Source organism: Thalassophryne amazonica, chromosome 18 (genome assembly GCF_902500255.1).
Source record: "Thalassophryne amazonica chromosome 18, fThaAma1.1, whole genome shotgun sequence".
In the NCBI taxonomy this organism is placed as follows: domain Eukaryota; kingdom Metazoa; phylum Chordata; class Actinopteri; order Batrachoidiformes; family Batrachoididae; genus Thalassophryne; species Thalassophryne amazonica.
In genome coordinates, this window is record NC_047120.1 from 43,242,279 (window position 1) to 43,262,480 (window position 20,202).

Here is a 20,202-nt window from a genome sequence, read left to right on the forward strand (position 1 = left end):
TTTTAATAGGTAGGGGCAGTGGCCAAGTGGTTAGTGCAGTTGGCTTCAGTGCGGAAGGTTCCCAGTTCAAACTCCACCTCTGCCACATTTCTCCATATAATGTGGAGTTGTCATGTTGCTTCACGGTGTAAAACTTCTGCCAATTCAGCGTGCAGATCCACCTTGGATTTGCTGTGGCGACCCCAAATGCAAACAATTGAGCAGCCAATGGGAATCAGCATAATATTAAACTAAATAAAAAAGACAGACTGGAGTGCCTAAGACTTTTGTAAAATACTGTTTTACTCATGTTAAAACCTTCTTGTTACCTTTTATTTGAGATAGTTGATTCCGTTGATGGTAATTGTTTACATGCTTCACTTCGGTTCATGAATCACTGCTATTGGTTTAACACTAAAATTCTCAGATGTCCGTGTTAATACAAAATGTTTCCTCTGTAGGTGGCTCCATGTTTGGCCCTAAAGACCCACCAACCAGTGTGGTTGGGGGCTTGTCCACCCCCAACCACCACGATCCATGGAACCGCCTGCATGGTGGTCCCTCTGGATTCCCCGCTGGCCCCAGCTGGGCTAAAGGAGCAGAAAGAAGGGATGAGAGGGATCGAGGGAAGGATACAGAGAGGAGAGAAATTCCTCACATTAAGGATGAAAAGGACAGGTATGCGATAACAGCACTTGAAGAGCAGTATTTTATTATTGGATTTTAAATAAGTACAGATATGTGTATATAGTTTGGAGATTTTTATCTAAACCTGTATTCATCCTAAATCAATAATTCAAGCACCATTTGCTCTGGCAGTAGTGTGGTGGTAAGACTTCCAAGAACTGAGCTTCTGCTCTGTAAAGATGATGTAGTGAAACAGCATAATGCAATATTTTGAAACTAGTTCCTTGATTAAAAGTGTGCTTCACAGGTTACTGAACATATGCCAACAATTTATTTTGCTTTGTTGCAAAAGGACAGAGTAACTTAAATCTGTTACAAATGTTGAAGCAATCAATTTAGGACTGCAAATAATTTTTGATCTAAAATGGGAGCTACAGCAAAGACCATTATTATTAAGGTACTCAGAATCTCTAGTTATAAATACTTACTCATATGAACTTGTGTTTATCTGATGTTTTAGGAAATATGTCTTATTAAAGGTTTGTACAATGATTAAGATAAAACATTTTTTGATATATAATTGCCGTGTACATATTTTGTTTTGCAGAGACAATATACTGTATGGCCGCCAACCTGTAAGGATGTCTCCTGTTGCACCTGCCTTTAAGCCCCGCAGTAGCACCCCAGTCTCCCACCTTAATGGCCACATCAGTGCTCTAGGAGGGAGCAGCGGCCCCATTGAGGACCTGACACGCAGCCTAAATAGGGACAGAGACCGTGATCGAGACAGAGATGGGGACAAAAGGCTGCTGCCAGCAATATCTTCAAGGGGGCCTCCTCTTGGCTCTTCATCTGTAATAGCAGACAGGGACAGACCGCGGTCTTCCTCATCCTCTGTGCTCACAACTCCGCCACCTTCAAACCCTTCAGCCCCATCTCCTTTGGACCTGTATTCCCGCCCACTGGCCACAACAGCGCATAGTCTCCACAGTGAACCCTCACACTCCCAAAGAGACAGCAACCCCACATCATCTTCAGCAGCTTCTGCCACTGTCACTTCTTTGTCTCAGGGCAAGAAGTCTGATCGAACCACAACCCCTGTCAACAGACCTCCCCATCTCCTCCCACCAGTTAAAGTCAAAGAAGAGCGGAAAGAGGAGCCAGAGCATATCCCTATCACGCTACAGGCTCCACCAGCGACTAACCACAGCTTTGATCGCCCTAACAGCCACCCCCACCACCCTAGTTCTGGCACTCCTTCCTCTTCATCTCTTTCGTTGACTCCGACTCCTGGTCTTCCAGTCCCACCACCCAATTCAAACCCTCCTTCCCATCAACACCTGTCACTTCTGGAGCGCACAAGGGCCATTGATGCATATCTGGGCACCACAGCAGGTCCTGGGACATTGGTAATGGGGCCAGGAGAACGTTTCCCCCATGTTCCTGCCCAGGCTCCATCACAGGGTCCACACAGCTTCACCTGGGACCCATGGAGGGAGCTGGCAGCTCAGCAGCAACAACAACAGCGTAGAGAGGCTTTGGCACTTCGATCAGACCCTCACCTAGCATTACGCTCTGATCCACACCTGGCCCGGCTACTTCAGCATCAACATGCTCAGCGCCTCCTAGAGGCAGAGAAGGCTGCAGCTGTAGCTGCTGCAGCTGCAGCAGCAGCCGCCCCTCACCACCCTACAACATCTACCTCTACTGCCTCCAACACTGCTATCCGCCAGGATTTTGGCCTCATGGCTCATCACTTTGACCGCCCTCCTCAGATTGGACAACCAGGAGGTGGATTGATCGATGAGGACCAGCGTGCCCAGATCTTGAGGGAAGACTTTGAGCGTGCTCGCTACTTTGGTATGCACCCACATCTCCCCACTGGTTCTCACCTCTCAAGCCCCTCTCATGCTGCAACTGCCACTCACCTAGAGCAGCTCCATCCTGGTCTTCTTTCCCACCCACTCCCTCCTGGAGCCTCTGCTGCTGCCCAGCATCACACAGGCCTCTACTCCCGTCTAGGTCCGCTGAATCCACACCACATGCCCAATGGCATCCTTGGAAAGACCCCTGCAAGCTTGGTGGGCGCTCTGTCAGTTGGGGCACCACCTCCTCTCATTCCATCCATGACCAGCCGATCATCCACCCCTCCCCGCAGTTCTAGACTGGGAGGACCTGCTGAATTGGCACTGTATAATGCCCACAAAGATGGGGAGTCCAGATAGTACAGGGACAACACTGGAGGAGATTAAGGGAAATGTCAGGATCACTGTGCTGCTCTCACCCTGCCCCCGGCACTTTTTCTCTTGCAAACGACTGAACCCTGTCCTCCCAGTTACAGAGTGAAGTCAGTTCCAGCCCCCCCTCAAACAGGGCAAACCATAACTGGCTGGAGATGATGGTAGCAAGGGAAATGCAAAGCTGATCAGTGTGACTTGCAACATGCTCAATGGATTTATTGGTGCAATTTAAAAGGTACATGGTTTCTGTACATCTTTGGTGTATTTTTATTTGATACTAAGTACACGAGCTAAGGAGAGGCAGAAGACCGTACCCCCCCCCCCACCCCGCATTTCTCAGATGGACGGTGAACCATGCTTCTGCACAAGTCTTTTCAGAATGAATTGAAATTAACTTTCAGAGATACAAACCCTGAAGTCATGTCAGGGGTTCATTCTGTTTAACTCATGGGATAGTATAAAGCCCTCTACGTAACTCAAACCTGAGCGTGTATTAGAATGAGGGTTTATTACAAAATGAAAAAAAATGTGGTGCTTCCTGTTCTGTGTTTCATTGTGAAAAGTTAATAGATTATGGATGAAACATCTAAAGAGTAAACATTCTGTACCTCAGTTCCTTGCATTACCACAATATCTAGTTACAAACATCCAGCTTCTTTTCTCCACTTCTGTATTTCTTTCACTTTTTTTTTTAACCCCACTTCTTCTTTCAAAGTATGAAGGGTGAAATGAAATGTGTGCTACACTGTGTTACATGGCGTGAGTGGACATGGGATTTTGGAGCTTCCTGTAACTGTTCCCCATTCTCCTCTGATTATACGAGCAGGACCAGATTATAGTAGTATAGAAAAATGCCTTTGTAATTATTATTCGTAACATTAATGATCTATCATAATAAATATATTCACTGTTACGTTGTCATTGTTTCGGGTAAAAAAAAAATGGTGGGGAGGTTAAAACAAAAAAACAAAGAAAAAAACCCCTCCCTGTGTAGTAATGTTTTATTTTAGGCATAAAGCTTGCTTCACAGAGAACTTTTAAATGTTTGTGAAAACAGCTGAATCCATTACAGCCATGGCCTCTTCAACTTCTGATGACGACTATGCTGAGAGGTTTACCTGTTTTTGTTGCTGGTTATGTGATCCATCCATTTTGGAACTATGGGAACCTTGTACATTGAACTGAAGTTGTTTCAACAACAGTAAAGGTATATACACAAATATGTGGAACAGCTGAACTGAAAAATGTGTAAGGACTTCTGTCAAAGGACAGCTAGACGTTGGGTGTACTGAGAGGGAAAAGACTGGGTCGATTATTTTAATATGACCATTTTATACCTTTCAAACCCAAGAGACCACAAAGATTAATTATTAAATGAATTGTTGTTTAATCGGTTGTGTGGGTCTTTTATTGTGAACATTTAAACAGAAAGTAGAATTGTGCTTAATATAAAGCATATCTTGATTTACAACCTGACATTATTAAAAAAAAATGTGTAGTTATATTTATTTCTAAATGTGGCAATAGATAAGCCCAGTTCAATATTTTATTAATAAAGAAAACTGGTCACACATGCACACACAATTTACATGCTAAAATGTCATCAGAAGATGCCTATTGTAAGGCAGACATGTTTTGGACATGAATTAAGAAAAACGTCGCTGTCCAGCTTGTAGAAATAGCCGTCACATCAGAATCGTGATCAATAATTATAAACGGGCCCGCTTTTTACGGACAAAAGTACTGCTAAATTCTGCGTAGATAATTGTTAAAGATATCTAACTTGTAAAAGAGCAGAAATATATATATATATATATATAAAAATTCAAGACGCGCGCTTGACGGGATCTCGCGAGATTTGACTGTCTTCTGTACATTGTCAGCAGCAGCGGTTCTCCACCATTTCGCTGCGTAAAGTCTCCTCCCCGCGACCGCTACATTCTGCGCCGAAACCCAGTCTCTCGCGGTCCGTATTTTAACTTCATTCGACAGACCTAGTGGTACCTCGTTGGGTACCGGGAGACAGTTTGGATTACTGGCATTACGGATTGAGTGTGATTTTTCGTGGATGACGACTCCTTCAACGAGAATTTAGTAAAAGAAAATCGGTCGGAAATTTCAGGTAGGTGGGAACTTAAGATGGCGGCATTGAAAAGGAGGGGGGCCAAGGAGGAAGTGCAGGTAGGGGGCTTCGAGGGCGGCTGCGACAAACGAGAACACATGATGAGCTTCTCTCCCCTCCAACCCTCCTCTCGTCGCTCAGTATTTTTTTTTAAAAACTGAAAATATGTCGAAATAGGATTATGCATGTTAAGTCGCTCACCTCAGGAAACCAAAAAGCGAATTTGTAATATATGGCAAACTTTACAGGGTATGATAAACTGGCCTTTATTTCCTTGCTGTCGTTGCTGAAGAGCCAGCGACAGGACGTTTCAGTCCTCCCCAAGCGGCCCACGTATAATCATTACAAAATTCTTATAAAACTTTGTAACACGGTTCTTGCAAATTTATCCATTCAACCTGAAAGTAGTATTTTGTAGTTGTTTGAAATAAAATAATTGTCTAATTATTTATTTATTTGTTACAAAGAGATTTTACCCCACGCAGTGACGTCACGAGTGAAATTCCCCCCTCCCTTCCTTCCAGCGGACGCAGAAGCGGCTTTTAATGCGACTTTTCGGATGTTTTTCTCCTCATTGCGAATTACCTTAATCAATACGTAGCCACAGCTGATTTTTAAAAAAAATTTTTTTTTTTAGATTAGAGGGTTACATAACCGCAAGTGGGATGAGGCGACTGCGCGTCCAATGAACGCACCCTAGTAACTCTTCTAGCTTTTGCTAGTTAGCAGGAGGCTTTCCTTTCCTTTCGTGCCACCCAAGCAGTGTTATCGTACAAGGCGACGTTAGCAAACTAGCCTTCCTAGCCAAACGGGCAACGCTGGGTAAAGCGTTTAACTACTTTTAATTTGTGCGGGTTTTATATGGAACGCTAATTAAGACCTCGCGGCCGAATTGTCCCCTTAAGATACGAATGAAAAGACTGTTTTATCTTTTCATCCCCACACACACACACACACACCCGCAGCCTTTGTACTTACACCCAGTAAAGCAGCTAATTTTGGAATTATAGCATTATAATATTCCCTACAAGTCAATGTGGGCACCAGTAAACAAAATAAATAAAATGTACATTACAGGAGAGTCATGAATGACTGGAGGCCTGCGCGCTCGGTCACCGGCTTTTATAGAGAGCGCGTGCTGCAGAATTCTTCATTGGGTGACTGCAGCAAACGTAACTTAAAGCTGGCGGCTGGCGAGGCTTCACAGAGGTTTTATTTTGTTTTTTGTTTTTTTTAATGCAGCTGAACCGTCCAGTACGACCAGTTTGGTCTTCTCAGTTAACAGAAATCGGCTTTTCATTCCCCCCCCCCCCCCCCCCCCAAATTATAATTTCTTCATGAACTTGCATACAAAATGTGGACATTCTACTGTGCTGTGGAATGTCTGCATAATGACCGTTTACACAGGTGCTATTCATGGACCTACACAGTTTTCCAGAGCCAAACTATGTAAAATCTTTCACATCCTGTGCCCCCCCCCCCCCCTTAGTCATGAAAGCTGTCAGGGATCGGGAAGGGAATGGTATGAAATTATTTCACTGAACCATATCTTGTATTGAATTATAGACTCAAAAAGCAAACTTATGGACAACTTCACCCATAATTGTACTTTGTGATAATTATCTTGCTCATAGAAAAACAAGTGACAATGTCTCTGCAGAGGTATCCTCACAGTAATTAAAATGTTCACATCTCTGCATTGGAGATTGAGAGACGAGTTTATAAAGTCATGAGGTCACTAGGCAGCAGTGTTCGTCGTGCTGATACCTTTGCACAAGAACAAATATCCAAGTCTTTCGGGTCCTTTTGTATTTTTGTGAAACTTTGATGTTAACCACTCAGCTAAATGGATGACTGGATGTCTTTGGTGCTCCTTCTCTTCATACAATCCTTGGGTACTGCTAGATTGACCTTGTGTTAAACAAGCGGTTACTCAGAGAGCGTCTGATGAGGCATATCACTTGCATGATGAGAGAATGTCAGCTGCAACATGTTGGCCATGTAGTGCATTTCTCTGGCAGTGAACCAGGATGCAGATGCCTCAATGTTGAGGACCCTCAGCAGCTGCTAGAAGCATAGGGGAGAATACTGAGAGTCAACCATGAAAGCCTTGTTTCCCCTGGTTTTTATAATCAACAGCACAATACACAAAATGCACGTTTGGGTGTGTATGTACAAAGCTGAGTTGTAAAGCATCCCGGAGGTCTACTAAAGAAGTTGATGATCTTGACAAATCGCAGTTGCCAGTGCACAACTGCTTGTTAGCCTTCCTTTTACATAATACCTGTATGTATATTCTTTTGGAAATGGAATAATCTTGCAGAACTCATTTTCAGTTTGCATGTATGTTTATTTGCGGGTCAGTGTCATCTCTCACATGATGAATGTAAATTTCTTTTACTGTGTAAGGGAAGGTTGAGATGCCCTCACTCAAAAAAAACAAAAAAAAAAACATACTAGAGTTCATCTTGTTTTCCCCATGTAGTTATTTTTATTTGCTCAGTTTATGAATGTTGTCCAGCCTTATTTCATTTGTTTAAAAATTTAAAAATAATTGCTACATTCTTTAGATACTTGGAAATTACAACTAAAACTCCCTGTCCACATGCATCCCGTTAGGTTGTGGTTGACTCCCTGATAGAAAAAAAAATGGCAAAACGGCAAACTTGTGGGATAATTGCCAACCCAGCTGCAATCCATCTGCAAGCATAAATGTAAATAGACTGCATTTATACACATATTTAGGTATACATGGTCATCCTGGAGCGTACAGCACACCATAGTGTTGGAATAATGGGAACAAAATTTCAGACTGTTCAAAATTTCGATGCCCACAGAAATGATCAGGAACCCAACCGGGTCATCGACAAGCTTGCTGCAACTTAACTGGGCCATCTGCAACATCTCGGGGACCCTGTTGCAAGCTGACGGCATTAGACTTTTACCACACACTGATGCAGATCTGTACCCGATCTGTTAGCCTAACAAAATTTTCCATCTTGTGAATAGGTGTCACCAGTAGCAAAGTCACTGCCAGCTTCAACTCTGCCCCTTTTTGCAGCTTCAGGCACTGTTTGCTTCACAATTCCTATCTGGAGACCACCTGGAAACTAACGGGAACATGTGGACACTTGGCTTTATCATATATTACAGTTTACCAATGAATTATAAATGAATAAATTTAACAGCCTTTCCTGTTTGTTTTAATTCCAGAGTATGTGGACGGGACCCTAAGCTTAGCATCCTGGAAGTAGAAAGCACAGAAGATCTGTGTCTCACACCACAGACTGGTAAGATGTTTAGCACAGACACACAGTTAATTCTGAAATCTCTACTGGTTATATTTTGAGTGGACACAAAGTCCAAGATATTGAACCAATGCATAAAAAAATTATCTACATTATTTATTTATATATTTATTTTTAATAGGAACAGTCAAAAAGTACCAATCCAGAATTAAGATTTGGACTCCAAGACAATTTAATTCTGCCAGCCATTTGCTTCAAATCTATTTCTAAACCGCTCTGTCAACATGCTTATATTTTAATTCAGTGTCTTTAAGTTTTGCCAATTTTGAATCTCTGCTTTTATTTCTAAGTGTAATCCTTTTTCTTTTGAGGAAATATGCGAAAGTGTATAATGAAGAATTACTTTTTCTGTCACATTTAGTAAGCCGTGTCCTGTCTGTGCAACTGTTAAACACAAATATGTTAGCCAGAGCCAATAATAGGTTACCAGTCAGCAACCAAACCAGTTCCATAAGGTAGTAGATATGACAACACTTAACCTAACTTGACTGGTACAAACAGTACCTGATAGCAAAATAACAATTTCTAATTACAACAGGGAGGCTGACTCGGAGTACAGATGGTTATTTGATATTGTTGAGTTTAAGACATTTCAACTAGAAGGAAGTAGTTGCTTTGAATAGTCTTGAACTACACACATTCTGTAAACAGAAAGTTCACTGCACATACAGTGCAGTACATCTGTGCAATACTTTTTTTAAGACTGTTGCTTCAGTTTTCATGAAACACTTTGAAGTTGTACTTTGTGAGGCTGTCCTATTGAAGTACATTTCATTTAAAGTGTGGGTATGCTATACTGTATCGTCCATCATACATCGGTAGAATTCCTTGCGTGACAATAATTGTCATCCCATTAAGTTAAATAAATATTTGACATGTTTACGTTTAAGCGCCATTCGCAGGCAGCGCACATGGAGAGTGAGAACAAGGGTGGCAGAAGGCGCCAGTTTGAACTGTAGACAAGGAACAGGAATTCATTAATAAAACAGAAGCTTCTTCTGTAGTGTGGAACTGTTTTGGGTTCAGAAGATCAGATGTGGCTTAAACATCTGGAATATGCAGTGTGTTTTAAAGTTGCATAGTTTCTTTTGTGGTTCCCCATCTAAAACTCGACTGATGGAACAGTCAGTGATTAATTTTAAGTGGCTTTGTGTGTGTTTACACCCAACAAATGTTTTGTTTCATGTTTATTCCCAGTTTAAGCTATACCAAATCTTAATATGGGGACATTTTAGATTTTAATACTTAAAATTTTTATTTTATTCATTCATTTATTGCTGTCTCAGCAGTTTATTGTACTCTAGTTTTTTGCTATAAATCACTTTGTGAAGATGTAAATCAGTCTTTGCACATGAGGCAGAAATTATTTAAATTTAAACAGTAGCTATAATAATGGAAGAAGATTTAGGCCACTGAATTATTTCTGTATAGTGTTATGCATTATTATCACTTTACTGGGGCGTTGCTGGGCCGGTATCTTAGATTTACGTTGACGCTATCTGGCTATACCCGCCTGCTGTGCGTAAACAAATGACGTCGTAGCGCGCAGCCTAAGAACTGTCCGCAGAGGAAAAAAAAAACTGTCCGCAGAGGAAAACATAAAAAGGCGAGAAGTGTGTGTTGGTCCCAATATGGATATTCCGGATGATTTTCTCATGGATAGTACGACAATGAACAGCACCCAAAGCAGCCATTTTGATGAGGATGCACTGCCGAATTTGGAGAGCAGCGCGCGCCAGCCGACACGTCAAAAGTTAAAGTGAGCCAACTTTTTATGTACGCGTTACGTGTTGTGTATCTCAGTAAAGTGATAATAATGCAAATAACATGCTGTTGTCGTGCAGTATGCATTTTCTGAGTCCCTCCGTCCATGCCGTCACCCAAAATAACAGCTATTCGCCCTCGTCTAACTCGGGCGAATAGCTGTCATTTTGGGTGACTGGGTGTGAACGTCGGGCCTCTTGAAAATGCATACTGCCCTCCAAAAGCATGTTATTGTATTATTATCATCACTGTCATTAGAATGGTTTATTCGTGCAATAATTGGAGGCATAAATAAAATGGAGTAATGATTTACAGTCTGTGACATTTCTTACAGCTCAGACAGAGTTACATTCATAGTCTGACTGGCACAGTGTTTCTGAATTGTAGATGTTGTAAAACATGTTTCATATATGTTGTTTTGATATGTGGAAGGACAGTGATTAAAATGAATAGTTCTTCAACATGAATCTAAGTACAAATGCAAACTGCAGTAGAGCAACAATGATTAATTTATTATTAATGGACTGTTAACTTAAACAGAAACTACTTTGATAATCAATTATATTTTCTGGAGTATAGGACACATCGGAGTCTAAGTCACACCTGTAAAAAAACAAAATGCCTCTAGAAGATGAAAAACCCTTATTATCACACCTTTTTTCTGTATTTCCAGCTCTTTCATTTGGGATTTTTGTGCATCATTGTAGTGTACTTATTAATTATTTATATTTAGTATTCGAGTTCATTTTGTTTAGTGCTTTGATTCTTGAGAAGTCCTGTATAAATAGTAAAGAAGTAAGTCCCTTTGGCTTCTCCCTTGTTTCACTCTGGCTTGCCACAGCAAATTCGAGGTGATTCTGCATGTTGATTTCGTAGACATTTTACGCCAGATGCCCTTCCTGACAAAACTCCATATTGGAGAATGGGCAGGTGTGAGTTTGAACTGGTGTCGCAGATTGAACGGTCCGCCCTGCCTCCACTGCGCATGCATCATTTCAGAGCTGAGCCGCTCGTTTAAGACAGAGTCTCTTCACCCAAAGCGATCAAATGGATTAATGGGATTATAAACCATCAGATGACAAGATAAAACCTCTTAAATCATTCTAAAGTCAGTTTTAAGTAGAAATGAGGCCGTTTTAAGCAGAAACAAGGCGATACTTTGTGACGCTTTGAAATGAGCAACGCGCATGAGTGCATCAGCTAGCAGCTCATGTAGCTGTGGTGCTCTGATTGCTTCCTCAATCTTTTATGATGAAATAATGCTGAATTTATACAGAAATGATTGTTGTACAAAAGCTTCAGTTATCTGTTGCTGAGATATATGATGACTGGAGTGCAGTTTTAAGCAGAAATGAGGTGATAAGTATTCGTTGGCTCATAACTTTTAATGTCCACTACAAAGTAAACTGAGAACCACTGTGCAGTCCCCAAAAATATGATTTAATAAACACCAGAACACAAACAAAAATAATCCTCCTTCTTTTGAGTTTATTGGCAGATTGCAACCCAACCCGGTACATTACTGCCATCTACTGTGACGAAGGTGTTTGTGCACCAAGACTTCGTTCGACAAGTGATGCATTTTTCGTCAAAAAATATGTGTGAACAGATTTGTTTGTAAAGAGAGCCATTCTAAAACTGTGGTTCCACTGTAATTCTTTTGACTCATTAAAATTCCAAATTATCTAATTTCCGCTTCTTAAATATGAATACTTCATGGTTTATTTTACTACTTTATGTACTCCTGTCTCAAAGTACACTAAATATCTCTGGGTTGTGGCCAAAACAAGACATTTGAAGGCATCATCTTGGGCTCCAGAACACATTGATCAACATTTGTCACAATTTTCTGACATTTATGACCAAATAATCGGTTGATTATTTTCTCACATAATTAATTATGAAAATAATTTGTTGCTGCACTTTTCTGGAGAAACAAATGATCTTGCAGAGGTCGTTAACAATCTGTGTTAAACAGCTAATCCAGATGTTCCACTGACAATGATGCCCTTGAGAAAAGGCCATCTAATTTGCTTTAATTTTTCATTAATTCCTCTTTGTGTACCTTTTCTTATCATCTCTTTTTAATCTACCACTAAAGACATCAGAAGACCTGATGTCTTTAGTGGTAGATGATAGGACTCTCTACACACTCAGACATATATGTTAATTACATGAATAAACCTCCTCTTCAATAAATACGTTTTGCACTTTCTGAATTGTGGTTATTTCCTCGCAAACATTTACTATCATGATACAGTACAAGCAACTACTAAGGCAGGGTGGGGTGGGGGGGTATCATTTTTTTAGCTTGCTCACAGATCTCTAGTTACTCCCGCTGTTATTGAGAAAGAAGGGTCTTTAGGGTGTTTAGGGTCATTGTCTTGTTGAAAGATCCAGCCCCAGCGCAACTTCAACTTTGTCACTGATTCTTGAACATTGTTCTCAAGAACCTGCTGATATTGACTGGAATCCATGTGACCTTCAACTTTAACAAGATTCCCAGTACCTGCACTGGCCACACAGCCCCACAGCATGATGGAACATCTCCAGATTTTACTGTAGGTAGCAAACGTTTTTTTTTTTTTTTTTGGAATGCTGTGTTCTTTTTTTGCCATGCATACCGCCCCTTGTTATGTCCAAATAACTCAAATTTAGTTTTGTCAGTCCACAGCACTTTATTACAAAATTAAGCTGGCTTGTCCAAATGTGCTTTAGCATACCTCAAGTGACTCTGTTTGTGGCGTGTATGCAGAAAAGGCTTCCTCTGCATTCCTCTCCCATACAGCATCTCCTTGTGCAAAGTGAGCTGTATAGTTGAACGATGCACAGAGACACTGTCTGCAGCAAGATCATGTTGTAGGTCTTTGGAGCAGGTCTTTGGATTGACTGACTGTTCTCACCGTCCTTCACTTCAGCTTATCTGAGATTTTTCTTGGCCTGCCACTTCGGGCCTTAACTAGTACTGTGTCTGTGGTCTTCCATTTCCTCACTATGTTCCTCACAGTGGAAACTGACAGCTGAAATCTCTGAGATAGCTTTTTGTATCCTTCCCCTAAACCATGATGTTGAACAGTCTTTGTTTTCAGGTCATTTGAGTGTTGTTTCGAGACTCCCATGTTGCCACTCATTAGAAGAAATGCAAAGAGGAGAAACATTTGCAGATGGCCACCTTAAATACCTTTTCCCATGATTGGATTAACCTGTGTAAGGAAGTCAAGGGTCAGTGAGCTTACCAAACCAATTTCGTGTTCCAATAATTAATGCTAAATGTATTCAAATCGATAAAAGGACAAGGGTGCCCAAATTTATGCACCTGCCTAATTTTGTTTAAATAATTATTGAACACTTTCTGTAAATACTAGAAACTTTTTCACTTCTCAAATGTCAGTGTGTTCATCTGCTATATGATATATTTAATTGAAATTTTTGATCCAGACAACCAATGATTTATAAAGGAAAATCCTGAAAATTTCCAGCGGCGCCCAAACTTTTACATACAACTGTATACATAGAAAATGCAAAATAGTTGTTTATAGACCAAAAGGTGTGCATGTTTTAAATCTGTTTGAGAAAATTTGATTTATTTTAGTTTTCTGTAACTCGCCAATATGCATTTATCAACCTGTCATCCCCAGGTGCAGTGTGTAGTGAAGGCAGCACACAGGGACAAAGGTCTGCGGAGGAGGGGGTGAGGCGGCGTGCCTCTCCGGCTGTGGATGTGCAGGGTGACAACCCCCAGGCTGCACAGAATGTGGCTGGGGTATCACCTCGGCATGCCCCGCAGCCGGTTGCAGCTGCCCCCCGCCCAGACCTTCCATCCATCGATCCGTCCACAGTGCCACTGCTGGAGAGCAACAGCTCGGCATTCCCACGCATGGAGAACAACCCTCCAACCACCTTGCTTGGCACTCTCCCAATCACCAGAGAAGCTGGGGTCTGCCTCTCAGAAGAAAGACGTACAGTGGAGACTGTCATCGGAGTTGTCACAGTTCCGATATCATTGGCAGCATCCCTCAGGGAGGACTGCAGTTCCTCTGCTGCGATGCAAAAACCTCCATCTGCCTTTTTTCTTCCTGTTCCCTCTGATACACAAGTTGACAGCACAGCACAGGAGTTGCAGTATGGGTCACAAACTGTTAAAGAGAACACTCTCTCAAGTAATTGGACAAACCAGATTCAACCACCAAAAGAAGGTGGTGGACTTGTTCTTCTTGCTGGGACAAATGAAAGACGGTGTATCTCAGACAAAGACACTTTGGAATATAACCCAAACACTAAAACAAACAAGGCACTTGTTGAAAAAGAACACACAAGTTCACAACCTCCGTCTCAGTTCAATTTCACAGCCTCACTTGCGTCTGTCCCACAGTCAAGTGCTGACCAAAAAGTCCAAGACACCACAAACTCCAGGGCTATGGAGCAGCAGTCTCATGGACATGCATATGTTACTACAAATCAAGGCAACCATATACCAATATCAGGCGCTACAAAGGAAGCAGGTGGACTGCAGGACTCTAAATCATCTGCGATCCTATTACCCTCACCTGAACTAGCGAACAACCTGAGTGGTCGAAACACCAACTCAGTCAAGATCACAAATGACATCATACACACAGAGTCAGCAAATTCTTTGGAATCATGTCATGGGTCTGGATATTCTAAAGACTGTGCCGACTCTTCTCACAGAGAGAAACAGCCTTACTTAGTCAAAGTACCTGGGCCTCCAAAGGCAGTAGAGTCTTGTACTGTTAAAGACAGGCCAGGACTAGCAACACCCTTGACATGGATAGGAGCTGCCACCACCCGAAGGAGAGTTGAAACGACACAACCACCTCATCATCAGAGTGTCCTTCCTTACTGGAGAATTCCCCAAAACCCACACCAGGCCTCCCTCTGTGTGATGCAGACCTAGTTGTCACAACTCAGGCAGTACACATTGTTGAAGCGGAAGCATATCATTCTTCTCATCAAGTTTCCATCACCGAACACCAATGGTCACTGAGCTTGTACATTCAGATGCTGCCCATCAAATTGTGGTTGTCAGGGAGGACACTCAGATCACAGAGGGCTGGCCGGACATGCATGTAAATCAGAATTACCTCCTACAACATGCAGATGGCAGTGTCTGCCAAGCTGCTGTTGTTAATGAACTGAGTTCTGAATTGTCTACTGGAGAACCAAAGCTGTTTCGAGGAAGTGTACAGTCCGATATCGAGTTAGACTCACAATCCGTAGAAGTGTTTGAGTTTGCGGCTTAGTGGAGGAGGTTGCTGAGGGAAACGGTCTGTGCCGGTAGTAGCGCACAGATACCTCACTCCCCCAGGCTACGAGGTGAACTTATTCAACGCATTACTGGACAACTCTGACGACTACACCGGCAAAGAGGATCTAGAATCGCAGCATGAATCTTCTCTTCACACAGTAAATGAAAATGACAGTAGCATACTTTCACAGCAGTCCTTACCTTCATCTCATAGAAGATGCCAAATAGAAGCTTGTTCTAATTATTCCCATAATGTGTCTGAGCAAAACACAACAGCTGACACCGTAGAAGAGCATTTGGTAACGAAAGCTAACAAAGCATATGAAGTGGCGAACAGGAGTGAGGGTTGTTTTGTTGAAGTAGCTCCTGTTACGCCTGAATCTCTTACTGCTGAACAGTCAGAAAATACAACACAAATTGATACACATACTAGACAGGACCATAGAGCAGTGTCAGATCAAACAAAAATCAATGTGTCCCCGATTATGAAGACAGCTCCTCATAAAGCAGAAGCAGCAGTTGGTTCATTGTCTCTCATATCCCCAATGGAAATTGTATCCACTGCTGATTCTGGGATGGGTTTGTCCACTGCTGTTTCAGTACATGTTTCACATGTACAAAATCAGCCATCTCTAATACAGTCCTCAGGAGTCCTTGTTGTAAATCCCACAATCCCTGAGGCATTTGAGGGGATCAAAGAAGCCCCAGTGAAATCCAAACCAGAGACTGTTCACTATACTCAGGTCTCTGCTCTTCTGAATCCAAAACTGCTTTTCCTAAAACGGAGCGAGCCTCTGTTGAAACACCCAACCTCCTTTTTGACACAGGTGTCCAAGGAGCGGAATGCATTCAGCAACATGACCAACACTGACGGTGCTTGCTCTGACACAGTATCTGACAAGTGCCTTCCTCAAAGTGTCTCAGCAGAAGACTCTCTCTCTGAGTCTGTAGCTCCAAGCGGACAGCAGAGTCAAATGCAATGTTCTGTCACAAGTTCAGCATCTGACACCCTTACAGAATCTGAAAAAGACCCCTTATTTGTCAGTAAAATCTCAGCAGGAGAAACTGGTCACATACCCCATAGTGTGTCCACCCCTATAGAAGACACCCCTCCTATATGTGACACTCTTGGCATTCTCTCAGCATCTATGGAAAGGGAAGGTTCAGTTGCAACTCCCGGCAGTTCTAATGATGCCATCAGCCAACCCGGCTCCTTTTTGTTGGAGGAGGGTGAGGAGATGGAGCAAGACGAGTCACCAGGTGCAGTGGATCACCATGGGGACACTCCAGGGCAAGCGAGTAGTCCAGATGAAAGCAGTGAGGAAGAACCTGAAGAAGACCAAACAGAATATGAGATGGGCACCCCTACACAAGCGCACAAGGTATTTTTTTTTTTTTTTTTTTTTTTTGAGAATGTGAACACACTGTGCTGTATATGGAAAGTGCTATACGAGGTCTGTCAATAAAGTAACGGTCCTTTTTATTTTTTTCAAAACTATATAGATTTCATCCATATGTTTTTACGTCAGACATGCTTGAACCCTCGTGCGCATGCGTCAGTTTTTCCACGCCTGTCGGTGACATCATTCACCTGTGAGCACGCCTTGGGAAGGAGTGGTCCCGCCCCCTCGTCGGATTTTCATTGTCTGGAAATGGCGGAATGAAAAGGACTTTTTTCCATCAGAATTTTTTCAGAAGCTGTTAGAGACTGGCACCTGGAAACCATTCGAAAAATGTATCTGGCTTTCGGTGAAAATTTTACAGGCTTCACAGAGAATAAGGTCTGTTACTACAGCTTTAAGGATCCCTTTAAGGACGCTCAGCACGCCGCGCTCCGAGCTGTGACGACGCGGCACAAACCACCGGACCATTTCTAAATGGATGGCTCTATGGATACGAGACCGTCGTGTGCTCTTTCTCTGGTTATCACAAGAGCTGGACATCAGCTATTTTCCAGCAGATTTCACTTTTAACAAGAGATTTTGTCATGGAAAGCCGCACGGAGGCTTTGCGCGTCACGACTGATTTGCTTTGGAAGCGAGACAAAGGAACACCTCCATTTTGGCGTGTCAGAGGACAAGTTTGGACATGTCCAGCTCTCCACAATTTCACTGATACTTACTGGACTGGTAAGCATTGAAAGCCGAGATAGACATGTCCAAACTTGTCCTCTGACACTCCGAAACGGAGGTGTTCCTTTGTCTCGCTTCCAAAGCGAATTGGTCGTGACGCGCAAAGTCTCTGCGCGGCTTTCCATGACAAAATCTCTTGTTAAAAGTGAAATCTGCCGGAAAATGGCTGATGTCCAGCTCTTGTGAAAACCAGAGAAAGAGCACACGACGGTCTCGTATCCACAGAGCCATCCATTTAGAAATGGTCCGGTGGCTTGTGCTGCGTCGTCGCAGCTCGGAGCGCGGCGCACCGAGTGTCCTTAAAGGGGTCCTTAAAGCTGTAGTAACAGACCTTATTCTCTGTGAAGCCCGTAAAATTTTCACCGAAAGCCAGATAACTTTTTCGAATGGTTTCCAGGTGCCAGTCTCTAACAGCTTCTGAAAAAATTCTGATGGAAAAAAAGTCCTTTTCATTCCGCCATTTCCAGACAATGAAAATCCGACGAGGGGGCAGGACCACTCCTTCCCAAGGCGTGCTCACAGGCGAATGACGTCACCGACAGGCGTGGCAAAACTCACGCATGCGCACGAGGGTTCAAGCATGTCTGACGTAAAAACATATGAATGAAATCCATATAGTTTTTGAAAAAAATAAAAAGGACCGTTACTTTATTGACAGACCTCGTATGTAGATAAGAAAAAAGAATTGGCCAGTTTAAAAGCTTTATTTGTGGCTTTAGAGTCAGGGAAACTTGTTTTTGCCTCATTAGAAAATGAAAGAGCTTAACATGTTATGCACTTATTTTCTAGAGTAGTTCTTGCATCTTGGGTGCAAAGATTTTGAAGCACCTGTCTCTTATTTAGCAGAAAGACGAGGCCAAAGTCAAAGCAATGTGGATGAAGGCACAGCATTGATTCAGATGTTATATTGCAGTACTGATTAGCTAAAATACACGTACAATTTTGTTACAGCCAATCTTTTTTTGTGGGGGGTCATAATGTGACCAGACTTCACATGTTCTAATCTAAAGTCCCCTTCACATATAGTGCGAATATGTACAACTCAGGGCAACTCCCGTCGGAACAGCTCGTATCAGCGCACCACAAAACATTGCGCTGACTGGCAGGTGTGCACGATGCCGTTGTGGCATTTCGTACATGCGGGAACACAGTGCCAGCAGCTGTGTGATGCGGTTACACATCGCATAGCTGCTGTGGGGAAAAAAGTTGCACCGGTTTTGTGCATGCGGGAACACAGTGCGAGCAGCAATGCAATGTGTAACCACATTGCGCAGCTGCTGTGAAAATACAAAAAATAAAAAATACATGTCACCCACGGGATTTGAGCCCGTGCTTTACAAAAACTCTGGTTGCCTGTCAGAAACTTTACCACTGAGCTATCATCGCTGGCCTGTGAAAGGTTCAGAAAACTGCCTGATATCAGGAAGGACATGGATGTATAAAAAAAAAAAAAAATCAAATCACACACCATATAAAAACATTGGATTATATTGAATCCCTCTTATCAAGCGGACAATACAAATTTGATCTGTCTGTTTCTATGTAGATGACCCATGGTCACATACGTACAGTCATGAAATGACATGAATGAGAAGCAATTCGCTTGTCTCATGTCCACATCTGCTGGCACGTGTCCAGCTGGCCCCCACGTGTGTCCTGCCGGTGCGCCTCAGGACTGACACGTGGAACAGAGCTCACGTGGGTGGCATGACAGTCAGATCGCCTGCTGCTTGTTAAGATCTGATGGTCTTTTTCAACCTAGGGGCAGCCTGTCGCCACAGTGATTATATGTATTTATTTATGTCCACGTGATAACAGCAAGCAGACACACACACGTCACAGTGGGCAGTTGTTAGTTCATGTCCGTCCAAACACAGTACATGTCCAGCTGGGATGTTCAGAACGACAGATCTCCATAGCCGCTTCTGTCGGCGGCCACGCCTCCTGTCAGTTCAGGGCACACACCAAAGCCACACTCCTGGGGTACTTAAACAAATTTCACTGCCAGCACGACAGTGATTGTCTGCTGACTGTTGTCATGTTTAGGGCTGAAACGATTAGTCGAGTAACTCGTATAATTCGATTACAAAAAATGTTAGAGGCAAATTCTGTGCCTCGAACCTTCGTTTAACGTTGTAGTACATATGCCAGGCCTGTGTGTGGCGCTGCAACGTCCGCAAAAAAAAAAGAAGACTGGAGCATAACAGTTAATCAAATTAGTAACGATAGCTGCCGCTTTCCCATCTGACACACTGAATAAAATAAAGCCTTTTAAGAGAAAGATGGTCTACGCTGATCATCTGAAATAGACTTACTGTGCATTTAAAGCGAAGCAGTGTGTTTGTCTATTTTTAAAAAACACATGGTCTGCTCTATGTGGGGAGGGACTATTGACCTGGCAGCCGGCTGCTGTCTCTCTCTGCCCAGGTTGAGGTGGCTTTGAGACCGGGCGAGTCACAGCTCTGTCCCCGGCTACATTGACAAACAGCAGAAGTCCACTCTTTCTTCTGTGTTTACCTCAGACTCACACTGAGTGTTTGCCTTTTTAATTTTTGCTTTTATGGGCAACACACAACACTTCACAAACACGGCGCACACTCTGTCTTTCAGCCACTGGTGTGTGCAAATAGTTGTAACAACAGGTATATGAGGTAGCTGCGATTTTACACGTTTTGCACACGATTCCTGCTTCGTGTGCACTTTATGCGCAAATCAACCAAATTCGCACTGTGTGTGAAGGGGCCCTAAATAATGTTTTGAAGTA

General features: G+C 42.7%; 2 protein-coding genes across 5 annotated transcripts in view; both read left to right on the forward strand.

Annotated features, from left to right (window-relative positions):
* The window catches only part of LOC117530866 (autism susceptibility gene 2 protein homolog), a 51,758-nt gene extending 47,522 nt beyond the window's left edge, over positions 1-4,236 (forward strand). The window contains 2 exon segments of the mRNA XM_034193811.1: positions 441-657; positions 1,214-4,236. Coding sequence (XP_034049702.1) covers positions 441-657; positions 1,214-2,831 — 1,835 coding nt within the window. The 3' untranslated portion in view covers positions 2,832-4,236.
* A 512-nt stretch (positions 4,237-4,748) lies between these two features.
* The window catches only part of srcap (Snf2-related CREBBP activator protein), an 80,578-nt gene continuing 65,124 nt past the window's right edge, over positions 4,749-20,202 (forward strand). For 3 of the 4 annotated variants that reach the window (XM_034193290.1, XM_034193292.1, XM_034193291.1), the window contains exons 1-3: positions 4,749-4,968; positions 8,182-8,258; positions 13,679-16,688. In XM_034193290.1, the coding sequence (XP_034049181.1) occupies positions 15,792-16,688 (897 nt within the window). In that variant the 5' untranslated portion in view covers positions 4,749-4,968; positions 8,182-8,258; positions 13,679-15,791. Of the gene's footprint in view, positions 4,969-8,181; positions 8,259-13,678; positions 16,689-20,202 lie in introns of those variants that run through there. The other variant, XM_034193293.1, reaches the window with a different exon arrangement.